Source organism: Leuciscus leuciscus, assembly GCF_965113295.1.
Source record: "Leuciscus leuciscus genome assembly, chromosome: 9".
Classification (NCBI taxonomy): Eukaryota; Metazoa; Chordata; class Actinopteri; order Cypriniformes; family Leuciscidae; genus Leuciscus; species Leuciscus leuciscus.
In genome coordinates this window covers 23,975,962-24,002,321 of record NC_138733.1, presented here as the reverse complement: position 1 = coordinate 24,002,321, position 26,360 = coordinate 23,975,962, and the positions used below count along the sequence as shown (strand labels likewise).

At 37.7% G+C, this 26,360-nt stretch overlaps 1 protein-coding gene and 1 long non-coding RNA gene across 2 annotated transcripts; one reads left to right on the top strand and one right to left on the bottom strand.

The window, feature by feature from the left end:
• The first annotated feature begins 1,383 nt into the window (after positions 1-1,383).
• On the top strand, positions 1,384-26,126 carry wscd1a (WSC domain containing 1a). The gene is made up of 9 exons (XM_082179725.1): positions 1,384-1,736; positions 11,988-12,711; positions 12,891-13,005; positions 15,919-16,103; positions 19,435-19,556; positions 19,938-20,109; positions 21,463-21,627; positions 22,729-22,929; positions 23,087-26,126. The coding sequence occupies exons 2-9, from the start codon at positions 12,294-12,296 to the stop codon at positions 23,437-23,439; spliced, it is 1,731 nt and encodes a 576-aa protein (XP_082035851.1). The 5' UTR covers positions 1,384-1,736; positions 11,988-12,293; the 3' UTR covers positions 23,440-26,126.
• On the bottom strand, positions 16,330-21,541 carry LOC309506168. Its single transcript, XR_014208670.1, has 3 exons — positions 21,435-21,541; positions 21,275-21,323; positions 16,330-16,665 (listed from the first exon to the last, which is right to left on the bottom strand). It is a non-coding gene; the product is annotated as an uncharacterized lncRNA (long non-coding RNA).
• Positions 26,127-26,360: the final 234 nt, after the last annotated feature.

The window sequence follows — 26,360 nt, the reverse complement described above, 5'->3', positions numbered from 1 at the left end:
ACTTTCTTCAGAAGCATACAGTGACTTACACTCTCAAACAACAGACCATAAATCTGACGAGAAGGCTTATTGTGCTACCAACACTTATGCTAACAATAATGGATCATTTTTATCATAAACTTTATCTCATATGAACTGATATGATATGATAATCATAATAAAAAGGAAAGAATCGAATGTCCTGAGAGTGATTTCTTCTCATTATATAGTATATCTATATCAGTGCATCACATTTCGAGCCTCATTAACTAAAAAAAAAAAAAAAAAATCTAGACAAGGTTATAATGAAATGTTCCAGATTGGGGACTAACTTTCCTCTTCAATGTCTATGGTGGTTATGGCCCTGCTTTGTTATTATGGGCTGATGTCTGAATCAGAAAAGATGATATAAAGAATGAATTATGGATCATATGGTAGAATATGCTGCATGTTATTTTATATACTGACTTTTCTCAAGCCATAAGGAAATAGTATCATTATAGTATATTTATACTTTATATTTTTATATAATTTTTTGCCATTAATGGTCTCATTTTGATGGTCTAAACTTTAAGAACAACTTAAATTGTCATATATAAAGTCTCATTAATATAGAGTACTAAATCAGTATTATTTTAAATTGTGCTTTGATAATTTAGTTCAATAATTGAATAACTGATGTCAAACAAGGTGGAATGTCAGTAAAAGAAAGTAATCTAAAAGGTAGAATGTATTCTATGTCATAATGTCAACACTGTAAATTCAAAATGAATGATTTCACTCAAATAGCCTATAGATTTGATTTAATAGTGAAGATGTTTATCTATTCATTGAATTATTTATAAAATAACCCCATGAATTACATTATTATTAAATTATTATATAACAACACATACAGAAACCTTTGATATTGAACATATGCAAACATGATAAATCTGTTTTGTCTGACAAAATCTCACAAATATTGCTTTTTAGATTAAATGACAAAATTAAGAAGAGCATAGCCATTCATGTGTTGATATGAGATTTTGTGCCATCTCTCGTCAACAGAAAAAAAATAAATGCTGCTTCAGATGATCACAAATCAAATCATAAGCAAAATTATAGACTAGCCTACTTAATTTTGTTTTTACTTTTACGGTTTCATTGTTTTACATAGAGACAACTACTGTCATCACCTCATGAAGGTGGTGCTCATGTTCGATAGTGATGTCACCCCGTTGCTCATTTCTTATTGGTCATACTATGACTATGTTACAACTTACTTCCCGTGTTACCCACTCCCCGGTCTCCCCCTACATGTACGTCTTTTTGAGTAACAGATTCCTTGAAAGTGCTGCTGATGCTCTGGTCCCAACTCTGTCCTCCTGGTGTGGTCTGGTCTCGCTCTCTTCTTTGACGCATGCGCACACGGGCAGCGCTGTCCGACTTAAAAACAGCTGAGCTCTTACGTGCGTTCACACAGAGAAACGTGGGACAGCAAAGCAAAGGGGACACGGCAACGGATTTAGATGAGGATTATCTCTGTTATAGTGGTTTCACAGCTATGAAAAATAAGAAAATGCAAGAGGATTAGTGACAAACATCAAGAGGAGCAAAATAGCAAAACAGAGTGAGAAAGCGAGATGCGGCTCGCCTCAGAGATGAAAGAGATGCTCGTGTTCATGAAGAGACATTCAACCCAAGGAAATCTCTGAAATACATTCAATATGCTACAAGATTTGTATTCTTCACTGCCGAGGGGGAAGTTGATGAAGGTAAGAGAATTTCTTATGCTTTAAAAAAAAAGAAATGCCTAAAAAGCTTTTTATCACAACAAAAGTATTGTTCTAATAATTTAACATGTTTTATTGCTTCAGACTAAATGCATTGCAAAGTTTACGTAAATTATAAAAACGTCACTTTTATAGCCTACACCAATATATCTATTCAAGTCATGGGCAGTTTTGTCTAAATGAATGCAAACAAGTGTTTATGAGTATGACCAATGTCCAAGTGACTGATTTAGCTGTTTCTGCTTTTAGAATTTGTGCTCAAATGCATGAATATTTTGTCTACTTGTATGCAGTGCTACTGCTTTATAGTCTAAATAGTAGAAATAGTGTTTTAGAATCAAATTCATTACTGTTTTAGTGTAACTGGTTAAAACCAATCCCTCACAAGTGAACACAACAGCTTACAAGTATACAAATAACAGAACCAGGGTCCACTGTTCAATAAAAAAAAAAAAAATTGCATATACATAACGTTTTATGCCTCTGGGTTGGCTGAAAGTCTAAATGGGGGGTCCCCATGTGTCTGGAATAAACCTTTTTATAAAAATTTGCAATAACTTTTTATAGACCAGATAGGCTTGTGTTTTGTGCTACAACACATAACTGTTATATACTAGGTCTAATGGAGTTCTGTGTATAAATATGATGTGCCCAGTGATAGAATTTGTCCATGTGAGCTGAATTATCTGATGAACTGCACTAACATGTGTCTTTTTAGTGCTCCCAGATGCTACAGATTTCGTTAGTGTTTCCTTCCCTCATCCTTCATCATTATATCGGTTCTTTATGGTTATGAAAAAGGAATATTTTCAGACTGACTGTAAATGAGTCAGTCTTCAGCATTCATGTCTCACAGGCTTAATCAAGATCATTTTGTCATGGTTGACCTTTCAGGCGCATACATTTACCGCCTATGGGGCAAGCAGCCTCATCTCCAGAGAGGCATCTGCCATAGAATAATGTATGAATACATAATCCTTCATGATTGCATTGCATCAGTGTGCTTTTACTGTATGTCATAGTGCCCCTTTTGCAAATTTTTCTTCCTGCTCCAATTTATTTTTTAACTTGTGCCTATATGATGCATATATTTACAGTAGCTGCATAGGCTATGAAAGAAATGGCAGACCTTTACATGTTTTAGAAAAAAGCTTTCAAAGTGTTTTGTTTTTTTGAGAATGTGATTAAATCTCCAGCTACAAGGTCAAGTGTCTGAACAATCATTACAACGAGACTTACTTTAAGCTAAATGAAGCAGTCAGATAAAGTGATTATTCAGTCTTGAACCAGGTCTCAATTCATATAAATACCTTTATATTGCTTTGATTAGGCTCTCTTTTCCCCTTTAGATTTCCCATGGTTTGATCAACCACTGGTGACTGCAGTGTTCTCCAGCCTTGCTAAAACCTATTGTAAATAATGAATGCATGGAGGGTGGTTGATTATGCTTCTGGAAATATTTTTCTGGCCATAGCACAGTTTGCAAGAGAGTCTTATTTCCCTTCCATCTCCCGTGGTTTCACAAAACTGACAGAAGCATTCTAAATAGAATGAACGAACCTTTTTAGCCATGGCCATTATCATTTATGTGCATATTTTGGAAAGTCATTGAACCGTAATTTTGATCTGTCAAATAACTTGCAGGAGGTTTGGAAACCAGTTAAACCCTGCACTACATTTGTCTATATTATTTTCTGCTCTTTTTACATAATTAAAAAGGGGAAATATTTTTTTTATATATAAATCTGATATCATTGTTTTTTTGCATCTACCTTGATCAACCCTCTTGAATCAGTTTTTAAAATACAAAAAGTGTGTTTTGCCTACACCATGCATCTGGATGTGTGATATTATAATACTCTTCTTCGTCATCTTGTCACGCTAAACTGTGGCTGTGATAAATTGCATGACGATCGGAGGTAACGTGAACAGTCTTTAATATAAAAATCCCAAAACAGGAATAATACATAGGAGAAAACACACAACCATTTAACTAAAGACGACACATACATGAATGAGCTTAGGGCTTAAGTACACAGGGAGGGTGATCAATGTAAAACAGAACAGGTAAAGGAACCAATTAACAACCAGGGAAACTTAAGATGACTGGGAACTCAGGCAAAATGAACACAGGAAACACAGTGACAACAAAACCAAAACAGTATAAACACTTTACATTATGCCCCCTCCCCCCTCTCGCTGTAACAGTCCAACTAAGGAGGGAAGGTGGGGGCTCTGGAAGAAGACGTGGAGCAGGTGAATGGCAGGAAATAGGAGAAGGTAACGGGAGAAACCAGAGCGGTGATGACGGTGGGAGGAGCCAGGGAGGAGAGGAGAGCAGGAGAAGCCATGTGGGGACCCAGAGAACAGCGGACGAAAGCCCATGTCAGAGTAAAGAGAGGGAGGAGCCATGGTGGAGACTTGGCTGACAAAACTAGTGGGACGACTGACAGAGACTGAGCCGATGGAGGTGGAGACCCATGCAGAGCCGATGAGACCACGCCAGTGGGACTAAGGACCAACGTGGAGCCGGAGGGACGGAGCAGAAGGGGTGGAAAGACAAAGAGCAGCTGAAAGCCTGGAAGTGTGTGGCGCAGGCTGACCACCGTCTGACCATGGGGGAGTAGGAGGAATGAGGGAGCCCGGTGAAGCCGTAAGGACGATGGTCCTAGGTGGAGCTGAGGGAAGGAGGAGCCAAGGTTGAACTGACTGGTCTATGAGCCGAGTAAAGGGCTCAGCGGCTGGAGGTGGACCCAGGGTTACTCTTGCCAAGGCGGTGCTGGTGACTGGAAGACCCGAGGCAAATCCATACAGTAGTGAAGTCAGAGGAGGAGTTGAAGAGCTGAAGGAAAACAGCGGAGGCGGGGCCGACGGACTGGCTGGCTTTGGAAGAAGAGGCGGGAGAGGGAGGCTGGGTGGGATCTCTGGAGACACAGGAGACTTAGAGCTAAATACACAATATAAGAAATTAACTTACTGTTTGATGCACGCACATATGCAATTACTCAACATTACAGCATCGCGGATGTACTACCGTTATCACCACCGTTAGGTCCGTCTTGCACTAGTAATAATAATGGTGATCGTACCTGTACTAAACTGCATCAGCGCCGGGGGCGGGAAAAATGTAGGGCGGGACTTAACTTTTCCATCGGAAAAACACGTCATCAGAGAAGAAAAGAAAGGCCGGAACAAAATAAAACAAACGTATTTCTCAAAATATCTTCTTTTGTGTTCCTGGTATCCCTTTAAGGGCCTTATATACTACAGTACAACATTTACTGTTGGTTTAGGAACTACTAAAAGTGGGCGAAAGGATAGTGATAATGCAACTTGTTAAATTTCATTGTACAGAAGCAGGAAGCAGAGTATGCTCAGTTGAAAGACTTTCAATTCGTGAGAAACCACTACATTTACTTATTGCAGCAGCTGAAAAAAATGTAAGACATTACAGTCGAGAAAGAAAGGGTTACGTTTCTTGGAATGCAGTCAGTGTCATCCTCTGCAGCTGATGGTGATGAATTCCTGCGAAATACATGGAAATAATGCTGCAGTCTTGTCAGTTTGTGTCAGTGAGGACTACTGTATATGCATTTGTGTGTTGCGGTGTGCCTGAACTTGCTTTATCTCCCAGAAGAGGCCTCAGAATGATCACACTTACTTGTCTGTGGTCTTTGGGTGTTAAAGTGCTCCAGTGTCAGTACTTCGACTACACCGTTTCGTGCACGCATCCGTTGTAGTTTAGTGGTCAATAAATCGGTGTCCAGGGGCCAGCAGTCGCCATCTTTTCAGCCAGCATTTATTGAGCGAATTTTAGTTATAGTGCCTTGTTTATAGCCGGGCTATAAATCCCCAAATGTAAATGTGCCTCAAGCAACACAAAGCATAAATAATCAAAGACAGACTATTCCTAACAAAATTTTAATGCATTGTCTAATTTATCTCCTTTCCTCTCTTGCCGCTGTAAGTGTCTAGTAAATACTGGACGTGAACCAGTGAAATGGAACATGTTTGAAACGTATCTACAAAAACAACGAGTATTCGGACTCGCAATACACTTATATATGTGTGTTTGGCTTTGCAACAGGCTTTGTGTGTGTTAATCAAAAGCTCAGTTGGATCAAAAGCAAAATCGGACCAAATTAACAACAAATAACAGTTCACTTTATATGGAGCTTTTGGACACTGCAGTGAAATCAATCCCTGCAGTGGATGATCAATAGTTTGAGTAGGCTGTAAATAAAGTGATTGACAATCACCTGCAGTTCAGCTCACAGCTGGAGGTTCCTCTTTCTTCAGAGGATTTTGATTAAGTATTACGAATGCTTTTTCAGTCATTTAGGTTTTGCGTTTCAAATCAGATGGACACATCTTGGCCAAGATATAGGCAGTATTATTCATTTGATTGAAATAAACTCTACTAAATAGCGTGGTGTATATTGTTTGGTTTATTTTCATTTCCTTTAAACTAATATTATGCTAAATAAAATGCAATTTTGATAAGTGAACTCCTAATTAGTCATCACGACTACTCTTGGGAACTTTGCATACATTATTTTGAATTCGCTGACAGGCTGCCAATCAGTGAACTGCTGGAAATGTCTTTTTAAATCTCTTTGATTAGATTATTCAACCCTGGAGTGTGATGCTGAGCAAGACTTGCAAGATTATTTGGTTACACTTTATTTTAAGGTGTCATTGTTACAGTGTAATTATATATTTAAGTACTGAGTAATATTAATTAACCACATGTAGGCTACTTATAGGGTTAGGGTATGATTTGGTTGAGGTTTAGTTGCATGTAATTATGCATCATTTAATGTTATTACTATGGTAAGTACATGTAACATAATGTAACAAGGACACTGTAAAATAAAGTGTTACCCTTTATTTTAAGGTGTCCCTGTTACTGTGTAATTATACATTTAAGTACTGAGTAATATTAATTAACTACATGCACTTACTATAGGGTTAGGATTAGGTTTGGTTTAGGGTTTGGTTTTGGTTATAGTTATTACTATAGAAACTACATGTAACATGTGTAACAAGGACACTGTAAAATAAAGTGTTACTGCAAGATTATTTCCCAGAACATATTACAGAATATATGTAAAACACATTGTTACAAACTAATTTTGAGATTTCATTCGCACTGCAGTATTGAGTGATAAAAAGTTATCTAAAATTAGCTTCATGTGGTAACATTTAAATTAAACAAAATTCATTTACACCAAAGTATTATTTAACATCACTGAATCAACCTAAATATATTAGGTTACACTGGTCAAACTAAATGTAAAGGTTAGATCAGGTAGAAATAGCTCCTTACAGTAACAATTGCAGGTTAACATTTTTTGTACAGTGCATTAGAAAGAATGTTAAGCATAATATATAACAAAAATATTTTCCCCTCGTTTCTTGGATTTAGCCTTGAATATATATTAAAGGAGGACAGATTGGGGGCCAGGGGAACAGCGGGCCACCTGTCATATGTGTGCCGCCCCACTGTGACACTCTTTAGAAGCAAGATTATGACTGTGGAAACCTTCTTTGCTTAAATTTTTTTTTACTGAAATGCTTCATTGAGAGATACTAAAGTGGAGTGCATAACATCCAGATGGCCAGAGATGGTGGCAATATGCTTATATGAGAGAAAAGAGAGCTTTCCAGGCAGCATCTGAGCTCCGGGGTCAGTCCATCAGCCTCTGAGATGGAAGTGTGGCTGCCCTGCTGTAAGTGAGATGATAACACGCTGGGAAAGCAGATGAAGACAAATGAGTGCACCAGTCTGGACATACAGCACCCGCTCGCTGCTGTCCACCGACAGCATGAAGACTCAGCTCAGTGCTATTACAACTCAAGAGTTTTGAGGCATATGTCACTAGAGCAACAGCAAAATAGTCTAATAAATAATACATCAAATAAAGGCCAATAACATTTGATTTCGAACTTAATGCCCTCTGAAATGCACCGTGGAGTCGTCAGACTTCCCTGAAAGGAAATGGAAATGACCTTGGCTCTGCATTATTATTCATAAATGCATTTGTTTCTGTGTGAAATGCAATGCCATTTACCAGCCAGCACACAACAGAGCGAAAAGGAAAGATAAAATAAGATGAATTATGTGTCCCACGCATCTCACTGCTATAAAATTCATTAACGGACCATCCTTATAATTAATTGAGCCGCCTCCCTTTGGCTCCATTAATTACAGTTATTTAAAGTGAATAATATTTTTTTTTTAAAGAAAAGAAAAAAAGCTTGGTACTACTGCCAAATGCTCCGGTTTACCAAGATGATGAGAAACTCATCTCTCATAAACATACTGTGGCCTCATTTCAGGTTCATTTTCAAAAGTGATTTTTAACTTAATAGATCTATAGTGAAAACTCCTAGTTGAGTAGGATTCATGCCTTCACTTTAAAGCAGTTAAGGCATACCGTACACCTGTTAGAGGTATTTTCATTTTGAAGCAAAAACTGCTGAGCATCATCTATCAGTAATGTATATACCATATAATGAATGATCCCTAACACAAGCCCTAATAGCAGCAAAAACAGCAAAAAAAACGTAACATTAATAATCTACTCTGTTTGGGGAAAATACTGTAGCTAGTTAGTTGTATTTCATTATGCCTAATGTTAAAAAATGCAATAAGTATTTGTTTTCTTTCATACAGAGATGAAAGAGGAACAGAAATAACAATTGATGTCAGTAGGCTTTGACATTAAATGCCCACTAAGAGCCTATAAATACACAAAATCTGACCTAAAGCAAAACACAAAGCCCTACGTACATGTAGTAGAAGGAAATCCAAGGCACTCTTCTTTAGAAATTTATAAAAAGCCTTTATTTGACTGGCTATTTCATGATAGAAAATTAAAAGACATGGGGGGGAAAAAAAACAACCCACGCATAGCGGCACAAACAGCCTTCTTCAGGGTAGGCCCTACGTACATGTTTTTTAATCTCTTTCAATGTCTATATTTATATTTTCAATAACTCATCTTAGGGGATGTATGTATTTATATTTGAGTTGTCAATCATTGTAATTGTAATGGAATTGATTGCATAAATTAAAATGATTTGCATTGGGTCCATATCAATATATGTATAGACATTTTTAAAAAACATTATAAAAAAAAAACATTATAAAATATAGAAGTCAAGTTTTTTTTTAGCATCTCATGCCATGAGTGCAACATTTTTAAGATGGCATGCCTAGACAGTTCTAAGGGTGCGTTTACGGGACAACGATGTACTAAAAGTGAAAAAGTATTTGCTTTGGGTTTTTCGCGTACAAACGATAACGTTACCAAAATGATCCCCGTTCACACGGATCCACAAAAACTACTAAAAACACTGTATTATGCATGTAGTTGGCGAGGTCACTTTGTAAAGAAACACTAAACGCAGACTGAACACTTAAAATGCATGCGCATGACGACACCTTTTTTTTCAAATTCGGGTTATTGTAGTTTACACACTGGTATCACTTTCAAAAACTTGCACTTTTTGAAAGACTTAAAAACATTTTTTTTTTTAAACTGTTTTCAGGCCGCCAATATGCTACTGATGTGTAAATGAACAGCCAAAATGCTTAAAATATTTTCAGTTTTTAGTTGAAAAGTTTGCTCGATTTTATCTAGCTGTTATTAACACAAGAACACAACAAGAACATCTTGTGAACAGCTGTCAGTTCTGTAAATCTTGTTCATATACATGTAAGCAGCTTTTCATAATTGTATATATTATTCAAAAGCTATGAATTATGTATAAAGACTTTTTTTTTTTTATGAGAACATGTTGCTGCAAATAATTCAAATGAAAAGCAGATTCATAGAGTATAGCTGAATATGACATGGTTTATTAGAACATGTCCGTGCATGTTAAAATCAGTTTTTTAAAAATATTTTCCCCACACAATTACGGTGTAGAATGGCAGATGCAGTGTGTTATTTTGATTTCTGTCGACTACATGCAGCCTCTGTGTTGTAAAGGAGAGATTTGTTAGAAGTTGCTCTGTGTGCTGGCAGAGGGGGAAAAACTACCAGACGCCAGTCACTCACTGTTCATAGCTCGAAGAATAATGAGCCCTCAGGCTGATTGACATTCTCAGCCGCCGCATAGTTATGGTTTCCTCTGGTGCTGGCTAGGACATCCGCCCCTGCATCTCAAGCGTTTATGCAAATCTAGGCATTTTTCCAGCACTAGGCCTAAAAAGAATGAGTCGGGGGCTCACTGACAAAAAAAAAAATGGGTTCATTGAGCAAAGCTGTGCTTGTATGAAGAGCTGCAACAAGCCCAGTTATCTCTAATTAAGATCTGACTAAGAATTAGAATAATGACATTTTTGCCCCAAAGTATGAAGCTGTAAAATGAGATTGAAAAAGAGTTAAAGAAACCAGCTATTTGGCTATTGGTTTACATTATGCTAAGTGATGTCAGTTGAGAAGGAAAGTCGTTTTAGAGGAAAAACAAACAACATTTTAATTACAGAAATTCTTTTGGATTGTTTAAGCACAGAAACGTGTATTAAGAAAGTAAATACGATCAATTGACTTGAAGAGCATCTTGAATTAAATTGGTTAGATATGCTGTTTTTACTCTTCGTCTGGCCTTAGATTCCCATGCATTAAACCAAATCCACATTCATATTCATGTGTAGTCTGGTGATTATGCAATTAAGGCTCAGCCCGTGTTTTCATCTTCTGTGGACCCAAAAATATTTCAGACAAAATAGTCTGGTAGAGTATGTGGGGCACACAGTGGACTCTGTATAGCTAGACTTGCTTGATTGGCAAGAATGAATGGAAGCAAGGGACTGCCCACCCCGGTGTTCAGTAAGACTTGTTACAAGGTTTGTTTTTGCCACACAAAAGGATTCTCAGTGGAGCAGAAATAATGGGCTGAAAGTTTCAAGAATGTCGAAAGCGAATGGAGGTGGAAAAGTGCTGCAAATTCCAGAAACTATCTGGCTTAGATAAGCAGTACTAAACCAGATTTAATTTCACTCAGTCAGCTAATGTGCATGTTACATGTCAAAAAACATTAGATTTGAGAAATGAAAATCAGGAATGGAAAGAGTATTTAATCACCCCTGGCAGATTTCTGTAATTTTCATCTGTTAAGAATTTATATATATACATAAAAAATCTAACTTATTTTTTTTTTTTTTTAACCTGGCTGCATTTATTTGATCAAACATACAATAAAAACTACTTCTCCATTTTAAATATATTTCGAAATGTAATTTATTCCTATGAAGGCACAGCCGAATTTTCAGCATCATTACTCCAGTCTCCAGTGTCACATGATCCTTCAGAAATCATATCAAGAAAAAAAAATATTTTTGAAAACAGTTGTGCTGCTAAATATTTGAAACCGTATTAATCGTAAAACATTCTAAAAGTCTTTGCTGTTAATTTTTATCAATTGTGACCCTGGATCACAAAACCAGTCACAAGTAGCACGGGTATATTTGTGGCAATAGCCAACAATACATTGTATGGGTCAAAATTATCGATTTTTCTTTTATGCCAAAAATCATTAAGCTATTAAGTAAAGATCATATTCCATGAAGATATTTAGTAAATTTCCTACCGGAAATATATAAAACAGTGAATGCAGCACAATCGCGAACTTTTGCACTCTCAGATTCCACATTTTCAAAGAGTTGTATCTCGGCCAAATATTGCCATATCATAACAAACCATGCATCAATGGAAAGCATATTTATTTAGCTTTCAGATGATGTATAAATCTCAATTTGAAAAAATTGACCCATGTGACCGGTTTTGTGGTCCAGGGTCACAATTTATGCATTCTTTCTAGCTGAAATACTGTAAAAAACGAAATAACATTTCCACGTACTTCACTTTGTTATGTACACACACACACACACACACAAATCCGCAACTATTTGTGTATACTGCCTTTGGGTTGGCAGAGCCCAAGCCCTCCATATTTTGCACCCAGTAGGAGACTGTATGTACCCTCTTACACTCTTCACATTTGTTGTGTTCTCATAAAGACAGACAGGAGCACAAACAGGTAATGTTTCTCCAGCCAGCGAGCCCTTCTCTCTCCTCTTAATGGAGACATACTACCAGAATAACTGCTACACACTCTATATTTCTTTCTTGTCTCTAGCACGCTGGTCTATCTCTGCGAATAAAAAAAGTGAAAGATGTGCTTCGACTTGTGTCTAACTGCTTTCTATTTTCCCACCAGGTTCCCCGAAGTCTTTGAGGCGTAAGAGCTCAGAGTACATTCTGCCACAAGTACTTCTGTCATCAAGGGGATGTAACGCCACACTCAAGTTTTCACTTAATCCTCTCACAGGTAAACGGCGGGACATTTTGCCGGAGGAATTTTGCGCTCAAAGAGTTTTTAAACAGAATGTGAATAAGGTATCAGTGGTAGAGCTTTCTAGAGAATGAAGCACCTGGAATAGATCTCTACCTTTTTTTGGTTGGAACAATGGCAGCATGAAACTGTAGAATACATTTTTCTTCATTAACTTGGAAGTAGGGCAACATGGCAAAGCCCTTCTACAGGCTTCAGCGCTTTTTACGACGGACTCAGCTACTCTTCTTCTTCCTCGGTGTTGCCTACATTATGGCTGGAAGTGTCCTTCTTCTGCAGAGACATGGATTGGTGGTGTCACAGCGTGGGACGAGCAGTTACTTTCCATTACCGTCTTTGCCGTCTCCTCCCAGGTCCCTGGAGGCGCCTGCCCTCCGGACAAGTTATGGAATAATGAGTGCACGGCTCAACGGCAAGGGGGTGGGATACCAAAGCGGTTTGTCCGAAGACAATGCTGGACCACAATGGCTGACCTCACGAAACCAGGAGATCCGATATCTGAGACGCCGCTGGTTCCACAGCCTCATGTCCGAACAGGAAGCGTCTAGAGTGGAGAAAGTCCTTCCGAAAAGAAAAATCCGACACAAAGGTGAAAGTCTGTGCTAAATGAGCTGTGTGCTTTTCAGGAAGACAAATTGGTTGTTTATGATAATTCGATTATTTTCTCAATTATCTCGATTCCAAGCTGTGCTGCAGAATCTTCCCATCTGTTTGTGCAGAAAAAGGTCACGTTCTGAATTTGTGATGCGATTGTTATTCTTCGCTCAGGCACTTACATCGGCTGCTTTCTGGATGACGCCAAGGACCGTGCACTCAAAGGGATGGTGTTCTATGACTTCCGGAAAATGACCAGCACCTTGTGTCAGGACACCTGCATGGAAAGGTATGTGATTAATACACAATATAGTTAAATACAGACATCTTTTGTTGTAAGCATGGAGCCACTGAAAAGCAGATGGACATCTGTTGCCTTGAGTCTCCTTTGTGCTCATCTTAAATCACGAAATAATGAAACAGTGTTTAGGGAAAAGAACATGCAGTGTGAATCCGTGTGCCAGCTGGCGGAGCTCATGCTGGGAATGGGATCAGGCCCAATTAATGGACCGCGACTCTGGACCTGGCTTCCGCTAATGCTGGAGGAGAAACATCTATCTGCCGTGATGGAGTATACACTGTCTCTAGATCTTAGGCCGATAGATAATTGACCACCAGAGAAAAAGTGTGAGGAAGACTGACCTCCTGTAATTACCCCCAACGTTTCAGAGCTTATTTAATTACTTGGGTGACATTTGCAATGTTCAGGGGGAATCCAAATAGTCCATTAGAAACCATGAAACCTAACCATGAGCTAGAGATGATTTTCTTTGTTTACATTGACATAGTGACTTCCTATGAAGAAGAAATCATAATTAACAGTGTTGACAACTTTAAGGCAGTGCAAAATTCCGTTTTTTGTTTTACCTCAATCATCATGACCGGTGCAATATTATTGGTCTTGCTTGCATTACAGCTAGATATGTCTATGGAAATTGTAAAAAGAACAAACAGCAGTTATGCTGCTTAAATTTATATTTATAAATGAAATTTTATTTGAGTTCTTTTATTTTCTATACATTTTCTGTGAGATTTGCTATTCTTTGTAGTCATGTTACCACATGTTTAAAACTAAATTTGTGATTTTATCATTTTCATAATTTAGTAAAAATTGGTAAAAATTGGAAACGAAAAATAAAGGAAATAAAAGGAAAAAGAAAAAAATCCTTAAGGTTGCAAAGCCTAAAATAAGCTTAAAAGTTTGGGGTCAGTAAGATTTCTTAATGCTTTTGAAAGAAGTCTCTTCTGCTCACCAAGGCTGCATTTATTTGATCAAAAATACAGTAAAAACAGTAATATTGTGAAATATTAAACAACTGTTTTCTGTTTGATTTATATTTTCAAATGTCATTTATTTAAGAATTTTCAGCATCATACTCCAGTCTTCAGGGTCACATGGTCCTTCAGAAAGATCCTTCAGATTTGATGCTAAAGAAACATTTATTTTTATTATTAATGTTAAGTTATGGTAGGGTAGGTAATTTTCGGAGCGTCTAGCAATAGCAAGTTAGCTATGAAAGCATGAGATCCCACCCTCCGTTCAGAGCGTCTCCAAAAGCCAGCACAGTTTGCAAAGCATCACGAGTCGAGAGACGGCGTTAAACTCAAAGCAAATAACATTACAGTAATAATGAAAATAAACAATTAAAGAGCTCTGACCTGTACCACCTGACTGCTGCAGATTAATTTCGCCATTGATAGTGTTGCCATTGAAACCTAAGTTTGAGTCACGAACCACTCCGGGTATAACGTCACAGGTTTCCATCTCTTCCAAATTACAGTATAGTTATGGCGTAAACGCATCATAATAAAAGGTGGTTGCTGTTTCGGTCGCGGTGCTCGGTGATTGACGTCTGTCTAACTCTGTGCGAGCAGGGTGCACCCACCTTTGTAAAGGTTACAACATTTTGTAACCTTGTAAGACATCATATTTATGGAACCTTACAAAAGTTACTTATATCTAAGAATACATTCTATGTTTGCTCAGATGGAAAAGGATCTGACATCCCAGCCCAGTATTATCCTCTTGCAGATAGGTGACAGGTATAAAATCTTCCCCTGCTCTGTGTCTGCAGGTACATGTCTGCTCAGACTGAGCGATTAATTCAGAGCGCAGATTAACAGTGGGAATGTCCCTGGCGAGGTTGCCATGGCAGTGCCAATGCCACGTTTCAAGCAGAGGATCAGGGAAACAATTTGCAGAGGGGCTCAAGCTAATACCTGTTGAGCCCTACACCAACATGCTTGAATGGAATCGTGCTGCGCCTTTTTGCAACCTCCAAAAAAAAAAAAAAAAAAAAGGCAAGAGGGCCAGAAGGACAAAAGCGTTGAGATTGAAGATGATTGTTGTGGTTAACACAACCATGACACTTGCTGTCTCACCAGTGCATTTATTATGCACTGCATTTATTATATACTATGCATTTATTATGCACTGGCCACAGATGCATTGCAATTTCATTGTATACCTGATGTGCTATGACAATAAAGATTCTTATGTCAATGTGATTGAACAAAAATTATTTTCGTTCCATCTAAAAGTTGAGATGGAGATGTATGCAGCGTCCTGGACAAGCTCGTTACTGTAAGAGAGCTGGGCAGGTGGTACGCAATGGCACCCTGAGAAGGGCTGCCACTACAAAGTGGCTGAGTCTAGCACCACAGGGTATGGAAAGGGTGAGACAGATGTTTGGCTCAGCAAGCTGGCCAATCACCAGCTGGTAAACCGCTGGGCTCACAGGCAGGGATGGACAGAGAGAGGCAGGTGGACTTTAGCAGAATCCCTACATGGGTCCAGGCTGCATTCAAGGGTTTTAGTGTGAGTTACTTGTGTAAGGCTTTTCTGGAAGACTAGAGTGTTTTTTGAAAAATGATCTATAAATATTGTAATGTAACATGAATATAAATTACATTTTAAAATAGTTCTTGTAAAATAATTATAATAATATTTCACAATATTACTGTTTTTACTGTATTTTTGATCAATTAAATGCAGCCATTGGAGCATAAGATACTTCTTTTAGAAACATATATATATATATATAAAAAAAACATTCCAAAATTAAACTGGTAGTATGTCACACACACATGTACACATTATATATATTGTATTAACATTTCTTTTGTTGTGAAAAATGTAATATCGTCTTGTATTAAGAAATGAAAGAGTATAATTAGATTTTGAATGTTTTGTTTAACACAGCGGATACCAGTTCGCTGGCCTTGAATATGGGACTGAATGTTACTGTGGCAACCGCATCACAAGCGCTCGGATGAAAGAAGAGGAGTGTAACTTGGACTGCAAAGGCGAGAAGGGCGCCATCTGTGGAGGTGTGTCCCGTCTGTCCGTTTACAAGGTGGAGGAGGTTCTTCCTGGCCAGCGGAGATGTAAGTGCTTGAAATAAGTTTACTTATTCTCAGGACAGAACTTCCCACTCTGTCATGCATAGCTTTACCAGTGCATTGGGAAGCATACAAAATCAGGAATATTAAATATTACTCTATTATATTAAATATACAAACATGCAAAAACGCATAACTCTTAAAGTCTTAAAATCGAATATGCTGCTCTCTAGCACTGCAGTTAGTGTGTGCAAAAATGCATCTTAACTGGAAGAGCATAGTCTTGACAATGAAGGTCTTGGGTTCAATTCCTAGGAAACACAAAAGTAAAAAAACAAAAACAAAGTATATAACCTAATTGCTTTGGATGAAAGTATCTGCCAAATGAATAAATGTAAATATGAATGCACATATCTGCAGTTCCTACCCAGTGCTGCTTCTGCAGGTAATCCAGTCTGGCAGTGGAGCTTTGATGTGGCCATATGTTTGAAACAGGTTCCTCCATCAGTCTCTTCCACATGCTGTTGGACCTCGGAGTCCAGACCCAATGTCCCTCTGCAGTTTCTGGCCAACTGGATTCGGCCCAGCACAGCACTCACAGACACAGCTATTAACCACGGACCATATGTTTTGTGGCTTAAATTGAAAATACTATCCATTGTACAAGTTAATGTCTTGTTAAGAGGGATTTGTGCATCACTATTTAAATAAGATGTGCATTGTACAGTTAAGACAGCTTTTAAATACAAGTTTAGTTTTTCATGCTGCTAAGAACACTATAAAGTTTCTGGATTGACAACCGTATTTAAATGCACGATTGAATCGTAATTGCGATGATTGACAGTGATAACCAATAGATGAGACAAAATAACAGAGAACCGTAAAATTTTACTGGTATTGGTACCGACTACTGAAATTTTGTTACCGTGACAAATAGTTTAAGTTAAAATACTATGCTGAATTGAGAAACTAAACCTTAAAAAATGCAGTAAAAACAGTATTATTGTGAAATATTAGTGTAGTTTAAAAAAAACTTTTCCATTTTATATATATATATATATATATATACAGTATATATGTACTGTATATATATTTCTGTCAGGATCGTCAAATATGATTGGTAATTGCATACAGTTAGGATTGGCTGAGTGTCAGCTGATACAAGTTTGATATTATATATATATGTGTGTGTGTGTGTGTGTGTGTGTGTGTGTGCGTGCGTGCGTGCGTGCGTGCGTGCGTGCGTGTGTGTGTGTGTGTGTGTGTGTGTGTGTGTGTGTGTGTGTGTGTGTGTGTGTGTGTGTGTGTGTGTGTGTGTCTGTGTAAAATTTTTATTTATTTTTTTGTGATGGAAAGCTACATTTTTTGCATCATTGCTCCTGTATCACATGATCCTTCAGAAATCATTCTATATGCCTGTTTGGTGCTCAAGAAACATTATCATCAATATTTAAAACAGTTGTGCTGCTTAATATTTTTGTGAAAACCGTGATACATTCTTTTCAGGGTTCTTTGATAAATAGAAAGTTTGCAAGAACTGCATTTATTTGAAATATAAATATTTTGTAACATCATAAATGTCTTTACAGTCATGTTCAATTAATTGAATGCATCCTAAAACTAAGTATGTATGGTAGTGTACTTCAAATAATTATACTGTTGGTCCCTCAAGTTAAAATAAAACTAAAATTGCAGTCCCCCATTTTAAAGGCCTTTAAAAAAAAAAAATTATATATATATTCATAAAATATCATTTTGAAGCATACTCCCAAACAATGAAAGAATTTTATCATCTCTTTTTTTAATTATTGTTGAATATGATTCTAAACGAGCAGTATAGCTTGTAGTGCATAGCATATTTATGTGAAGAATATTCTATGCATAATATTCTGCTAAATCAGAATCACTTTTCCACACCTGTATCAGTGACTGCATGGAGTCTGCCTTGTTTTTGGTAAAGTTGAACACTCTACCTCTTGTCTTAGTAAGAAGTTCAGAGACTCACCCGAGAGCTGCAGTTCTCCACTGTGCTAAAGTCTGTTTTAATAGTGATTTGTTTGATGTTTTCATGCAGCTGTGTCTCATTTTTGGCCCTCACAAAGAAACATGTAATCCCTCAAACGCAAACCGCGGTCCGCGGGGCCTCTTCATTTAGTTGCAGAGGCAAACAAAAGCCCTGGGGTTTCGTTTACAGAGTGCTTGTTTACTCTGCAAAGGTGACAAAGTGTCATGAAGGCCTTAAATCACAGTATCCACTCACATTCTGTGTTTGTCCATGTTTTTAATCAGTTTCTCCACTGATTTCACTGTCAACGCTGGCTGGAAATTAGCTGGTGGGTCATTTATAAAGAAAACACATTTATTATGATTACGTATTTTTGTTTTAAGCCAATAAAATGTTTTTAAATGTTTTAAGTGACTATGAACTTTGGAAAGATGCTATATAAATGATAAAAAATATACACTACACTACATAAGGAAATTAATACTTTTATTCCACAAGGATGCATTAAATTATTTTATATATATAATAATTATATTTAAAATAATAAGTTATTTTGAACTTTCTATTCATCAATGAATCCTGAAAATAATTTATTATTACACATCACAATTTTTCAACATTAATAATAATAAGAAATGTTTCTTGACCTCCAAATCAGCATATTAGAATGATTTCCGAAGGATCATGTGACACTGAAGACTGGAGTAATAATGCTGAAAATTCAGCTTTACCATAACAGGAATAAAGGACATTTTTTATTCAAACAGAAAAGTTATTTTAAATTGTAATAAAATTGCACAATATTACTGTTTTTACTGTATGTAATCAAACAAATCCAGCCTTGGTGAGCATAAAATTATTATATCAAAAACAAACAAAAAATCTTATGGACCTAAAACTTTGAAATGGTAGTGCATATCAATTAAACATAATTATTATCATTCATATTTATGTTGTGTACATCTGCTATCATGAGAAGTTAATTCAAAATAAAATGTCAATGTCGTTTTAAAGCATAGTGAGTTTTATAAAATTCATTAATCTCCTTAGATTCAAAAGCCCCTTCTAAAAGAAACATACAGCTGTGCCTGAAAAGGGTTCGGAAAATAGATAGCGTAGTTCCCTTTTTCTGTGAAATGTGGCTTCTTTGCTGTTCACTCATTACCCATACAGCCTCATTCCTTGAACTATTTGAAATTTCTTTGAAGGTCTATAAGGGTTTTTTTTCTTTTTACATCTTATACCTAATTACGCATTCACTGCAGCATTCCAGACCTTAGAGCAATGAATTGAGTGTTGGCACAAAGTCTTGTTCCTACACTATTTTTCTCCTGTCAATCAGCAATGTTCTCCATTCTTCTCTGCCTTTAGACAGGAATGTGCGCTACCGGGGATGCTTCAAAAATCCTGACAAAACGACAGCAGCATCCCTGGCCCATGCCGTCCAGCCCAACCTCACCTCCCAATGGTGCATCGAGACCTGCATGGATCAGGTCTGACTTAATATAGATTAATTCAGATTGGAAATGGTCCGCTTTAGTTGTTGTTCTTCTAGGTGTACAGATTTTTTCACACAGTCTTCTAAACACAATCTGATTTTTTAACCTTTAATGTGTCCCTAAAGAGCACAAATTCACTCTGTAATCAATCCTCTTGATTGTGGTATAATTTGGCCCTCTCTATCAGATTGTCATGCTTTGTTCCACTCCAGCAACATGGTAAATTGATTTATCTTCGTCTTTAGCTGAGAAGCTAATTGCAGTGCTTGAGAACGTTTTTGGATAACTCAAAATAGTTGTAATTTGAAGTATGGATGGAGAGACATAGGGGTTGGCTCTTGGTGAGATTCATACACATATTTACTCTATTATCAGGAGTTTCCTCTGGCCCTGGTCAGGAAGCCCGACTGTTTCTGTGGCTATGCCACCCCTCGCTTCACTCTTCACGAGCCAGTGAAGGAGGAGCTTTGTGCTGTGGAAAACAGCAGTCTGCCTAACCAGAGTTCCCATCATCTCTTCCTCCAGGTCTATCAGACACCTGTTCAAGGTAAGACTAAGGCCCAATCCCAATTCTATTTTATACCCCTTCGCCTAGCCCTAACCCTTCGACTATCTCTTACCCTTGCCCCTTGAAACAGAGTGGCAAAGCGTAGGGGTGAAAATATTCACCTAAGAAATGGGACACCACTACCACCACCGTTACACGTCATTTTACGTCATCGCTAGCGCCTACATCACAGGAGATATGCGCCGATGTTTATCATAAACTTCCAAGATGCCGTCGTCAGCCGCAGTCATCGCAGTGATTTTTCAGCTATTTTTTGCATTTGTCTTGTGAAGTTCGCAGAAAACAACGGAAACGACGATATCTATCGCCTAAGTTTGCTGGTGGATCAGTTTATGGTATGTATGATGGCTGCAAAGACGTTTAGTTGCAATTTTAACGTAACGTTAGAAGCTGTACATGTAAAACGTCCGTGGACTTCTATTCTGTGGTGTTGTATAAACACGCTGGAGGTACAGACCTATGTTTGTATCCATTTATTTATTTATTTATTTACTGTGTGAAATGTTTACAGCGATATTTTTACAAACGTTTCTTTGAAGAAAATGACCGTAAATATGAACACAAGATTGAATGTAACATAAAGAAAATCATTATTTGTCATTAAAATACTTGGCAAAAATTTGTACATTTACGGGTCTCCTTTTTTGCTTGGGCAGCCATTTTGCGTCTGTAGCCGGTGTATTTCTCATACCCCTTTGTTTGAAGTGTGGTCCCGAAAAATCTTCGTTTGAAGGGCTATCTGGCCCTTCCCCCTACCCCTACCCCCCCTCCAACCAAAAGAGAATCGAGACAACCCTACCCCTTCACGTGAACGCGCAAAACAGAGGGGTGGGGGAAAGTGAAGGGGTAAGGGGTAGAATTGGGATTGGGCCTAATACTATCTCGTTGGTCTTAATAATTATCTCTGTAATTAAAGTAAAAAAAAAATCTTACTGAGCCCAAACTTTTTAACTGCAGTATACTATAATTTACCAAATGTTTCGTCTACTACCTGCCACCAACTAGCTCTAGCAAGAGATAATAGCAACTTGTTTTTTTTTTCAGGCTGTCCTTCCACTGCTTCCTGTTGCAATAGAAAATATGTCAAGACAAGAAAGAAAATTGTAAACAGTTGTTGTTAAAAATAAACTTTAGTCATTCTTACCTACAGTAGCATCCGGATCCTTCTGAAGGGCTATGCAGAGCTGTAGGTGCTACACAACCAGAAAAAAAAGCACAGCATAATATAAAAAATTACAATTGTAGTCCTTAAACTCATTTAATTCTGGCAATTCTGAAAATAACAGGTTTTTGCTTATAGTTACCTTCAGTAAGTGCCAGTTTTTGGTCCAGATTCCAGATGCACAGAGAAGAAGTTTCTACCTGAGAAGTCAAGTTCACTGGTGGCTTTGTCCAGTTTTCCTGGGGCTGGGAACACCTGGGTGAGGCATCTGATCGAGCTTGCCACAGGCTACTACACAGGCAGTTACTACTTTGATGGCACCCTCTACAATAGAGGTAACACTATCACTGCTATATCAGTGATAATATATATTACCATTTTAAAAGACTGCATGCATCATTGCTGGAGGCAATTTTTCCCACATATTAAGCCACTCTGAAAAATATTATTGCTCAGACAGTGGATGAGATGAATTTATCATAATATCATGATATCTTTTTCTCTCATGCACATAAACAGAAAATCAAAAACATTGATGTCTCTAATAGAAAATGGGCATTTTAATCTGCCACCACAACATCTTGGCATAACTGCATTACTAAGCACAACTGCCATTGTCATTAGGAATGGGTGTCAATATGGATTTCCTGAATCAATTCAGAATTACAAGTTCTTAAATCAGTCATTTTCCATTCCATTCAAACTGTATTCCACAATTTAATTCATTTGGGAATATTTCCAGTATAACTACTGCAACTGATTCAGTAAATTCATTCAGTCTGAGTCAAACAGTAACTCCAGGATTTGTGAGTTTTTGGAATGATTAATTACAAGGACTGGCTCTTAAGAGTAATTTCTTCATGAATCTGACTACATGCAAGTTATTTAGTGCGGCTCACAAGAATAACTCAACAGAAAGATGTCTGTTGTTGCCATTATTTTGTGGTACACAGCCTTATTATCTTATCATGTTCAATTTGGACTGCAAATTCAGGTAAAATATATATATATATTTTTTTTACATGGGGCTGTAGATTCATACAGCAGAGACTCTTTTATAGAGTTTATGTGAAGTTTCTTGACATTTTTCATCTTTTCAAATCCATAAATATACATCATTTATTTGCGATCGCTTGATATTGTGCATTTGGGCACAGCTGACTTTCTGTTCTCTTTCAAATGCCAAACTTTATTGAGCATATTTTTGTTCTATTATTAAAGAACTTGACCTGCCTTGAAAGTCGCTGTGCCTTTTCAGATCCATCACAGAGCCTGACACATTTGCCTGAGGGGGGCCGTGGTGCTCATGCCTGGACTAACACCATTTTTGGATGCAGTTTTTGGAATGTATATGTTTGGATTCAGAGCCGGCACTGAGTGGTCGCCACATGCAGTTGGCTGTATATTCTAATCCTCTTCTCCTCCCAACTGCGCAGGCTTCAAGGGTGAGAAAGATTACTGGAAGAGTGGACGGACCATCTGCGTGAAGACACATGAGAGCAGCCAGCGGGATATAGAGATGTATGACTCAGCAATACTGTTGATAAGAAACCCGTACCGCTCACTCATGGCTGAGTTCAATCGCAAGTGCGCCGGGCACCTTGGTTACGCTTCTGATCAGCACTGGAAGAGCAAAGGTATTATGAACACATTATAAGAGGTCCATGACTCGGAGACACAAAAATGAGACACATACTTTACTGTATTGGACACATACTTTCATAATATGTAAACTCAAGATTTAGTGCAAATCATTTATGTAATTCTTACCATCCTACTTTCTCCTCTTTCCAGAGTGGCCAGAATTTGTGGGTAGTTATGCCTCCTGGTGGGCTTCTCACGTACTGGACTGGCTGCGTTATGGAAAGACACTTCTGGTGGTGCATTATGAGGAGTTGCAGGAGGCATTGGTGCCCACATTACGATCCATCACTTCCTTCCTCAATACCAGTGTCAGTGAAGAGAGTCTTCTCTGTGCTGAGTGCAACAAGGATGGTCATTTCAAGCGCTCAGGTGCGCGACATCCCACCTTTGACCCCTTCACCCCAGATATGAAACGGCTGATTGATGGTTACATCAGTACTGTGGACCAGGCACTCAGAGCCAGCAACCATTCTGGCTTGCCACAGGAGTATCTTCCAAGATGATAAGCCCAGAACTAGAGCACAGGAGTGGTCATCTTGCTCAAGTTTCAACGCTACTACCATGTCCAGGAGATATTTTGATACGTTTATTTCCTCACATATTGAGGTCGAAATTATGCCATATGATGCCGTTCTTCACTGGTGCGCTTTGAGATCGTCATGTTTTAACGGCGATCTGTAAAGGAGAACAAAGTTCAACACTGTTGACAACGTGGTGAATAATTATAAAGATTACGTTTGACAACTGTAGATTTAAATTTCAAAAACATCTCTAGTCGGAAGCTAAATAAGTTCTCCTTCCTCCTTTGGGAGGAAACTTGAGTGCTTAATTACATACTTCAACTACAAGTCAACAAGAGGCCTAATAAACAACAGATGTAATTGCTTTTGAACTAATCTGACATGTACTGCAGATTATAATGACATGTCTACCACAATAACAACATGATCATTTTATTACTACACAGTGATGTTTTTTGTAGGGACCATTTAGACCGTTTACAGAGCTGATATCAATGTATGTAATCTATGATCTTAACAGATGACATTGATTTAAACACATATTGAAGATAAGGGTGGACCGAATGTTATCAACTGAAACGAATCAAGTCATTGGTTGACTAAATCTGAATATTGAGTGCAACGTGTCTATGGTGGTTATGGTCCTGATAGATGAGAAACGTAATACTCTGTTCATGAAGAAGGAGAATAACAAACATGTTTTTCTTCCAAAGCTTCAAGATCAAGAAAATATGACATGGCAAACAGACTTAGCATACATCAAAGTCAAACGAGTAGTGACAGTCCCCATCCCGCTAGATTCCTTCAGAACGGAAAGGAAGCTTTCAGCTGGACTAGACAAGGCTTGCCTTGCGGAATGACGCTAGCCTGATGCTAATCCTCCCAGAGCTGATTAGCACGCCGCCAGCATGCTCCAGATGTGTCTGGATTAAGCGCTGGTGTAATACTCTTTTGCACATTGCCAAACTGGGATCAGCAGCATATTCAGACAATGTCACTGTAGTGCTAGTGGCAGGAATCCCACCGGGGGTCTGTTTCTGCAGAGTTATTCAATGAGATACAAAAAAATCTATCGGTTAGCGTCATTCAGTGTAGGCTAAATAAAAATTCCTCATTGTTGGAGTTTGATCCATAATTTAATACCAGTGATTAGTGTTACATAAAGCAGGAGTGTGTAACTTTAAACAAACTCTCCCCTCATCTGTCATCGGTCTGGAAAACCGACAGTAACGCCCCCAAACTCACGCCATTGGTTGAGTCTGTGTTGCTATGCTGTACTGCTTGGGATGTTCAAACAAAAAGATCAGTTTAATAGTCCCACAGCCATACTGTTTACACTTTTGGGGCGAATCAACTAAGCTTAGATGAAAATTCTCTCATTTATTCTCCCTCATGTTTATCCCAAACCAATGGTATTTTAGTATTATTTATGTACTATTCTAGTAACATTTCGAATTTGCTTTTAATTTTAGTTTTTTTATTTGAGCAATTTTAGTACTTCAACTTATTTCAGTTGTTTACCAATGCAACATTTCTAATTTTAGTTTGTTTTTAATCTAATATAATTTTTTTATTTCATTTAAGCTTTTATTTCAATTAATGAAAACCATTTTAGAATGTTTTTTAAACCATAATATATTTAGTATATATTATATTTAATGGTTTTAGCTAACATTAACAACACTGCTTCAAACTGCCATGACTTTCTTTCTTATCCAGAGCACAAAAGACATTTTGAGGAATGTTTTAACAGTTTTTGTCCATACAAGTCATTGGGGTCCAAAAGACATTGGGGCTGACTGACTTTCATTAACAGCCAAAACTTCCCTCAAAATACCTTTTTTGTGTGTGTGTTCCATACAATGAAAGAAAGTTTGGAACGACATGAGGGTGGATAAATTATTTTTTATTTTCGGGTGAACTATCCCTTTAAGCCCTTATTAACTATAAGTTACATTATTTTGGCCCAAAAGGATTCTTACAAAGAGATATACATCAATAAGCTTAACACAAGTATAATTAATGAGCCATATATGAGGTTTAATGAAATATATCAGATTTCGCTTTAGGTTTGTTCTATAAGCCTCTGCCGTGGAGAATAAAATGCTGTGCGCCTGATATGAATTATAAATGAATTCCATTGCGCCCCCACTGTGATTTCCTGCAGGCTTGGTGCTGAGGTCATTGTGTCTTGCCTGGAGAACTGTGACAGATTAACGTCTGAATGAAACAGAATTTTATTTCCATGCACATCGCTGCAGTATACGGTGCACATTTGCGCTACATTGAAACGTGTACAGTAGTATGCGACTGCCTACGTCTTTTGTGTGTGTGTGCGTGTGTGTGTGTGTGCACACAATATTGTTCATGTTTTGGTGCCTCATTCCATGGACAAAAAAAGAAAAAAAATTAATTCCATTATGAATTGATTATGTTCACTGAACTTTCCACAGAAGCAAAGAGGTTCTATTTCTGCCATCCTAGAACAAAGGAACAAGACGCATAATGAGCTCAAGTGTTTTGTTTTTTTGTTTTTTTACTTTCATAAACTCTCTTGACATCGGTCAGACTCTGTGACTGTTCAGACTATTCACTTGAGTGGATGCTATTGAGAGGGGCCGGTCCCCAAGGTTTGACTGCTGTTGTGAAAATACAATGAATAAAATTCATGATGCAAGCTGGTGTCTTTTTTCATCTTCTCAGAAGTGGTGACAAAAGATTGTTTGAGAATATAAACTTGCTCTTAAGATATTCAGAGGAAAACAAATCTAGCACATGCCTGGGAGACTAAAACATGTTTGAATTATTTGTTCACCGTTTACAAAGCAATGTGAGGAGGCATTCATTGCTTTACTGAATCTACCAGTAATAACTAACATAATATATAAAATCCAAACCTCAGG

Excerpts from the sequence above, each read along its gene's own strand:
- wscd1a (XM_082179725.1), top strand. The coding sequence starts at position 12,294 with ATGGCAAAGCCCTTCTACAGGCTTCAGCGCTTTTTACGACGGACTCAG. Across the intron at positions 12,712-12,890 it reads AAGAAAAATCCGACACAAAG|GCACTTACATCGGCTGCTTT; the intron begins GTGAAAGTCTGT and ends TTCTTCGCTCAG. Across the intron at positions 16,104-19,434 it reads TCTTCCTGGCCAGCGGAGAT|ACAGGAATGTGCGCTACCGG; the intron begins GTAAGTGCTTGA and ends CTCTGCCTTTAG.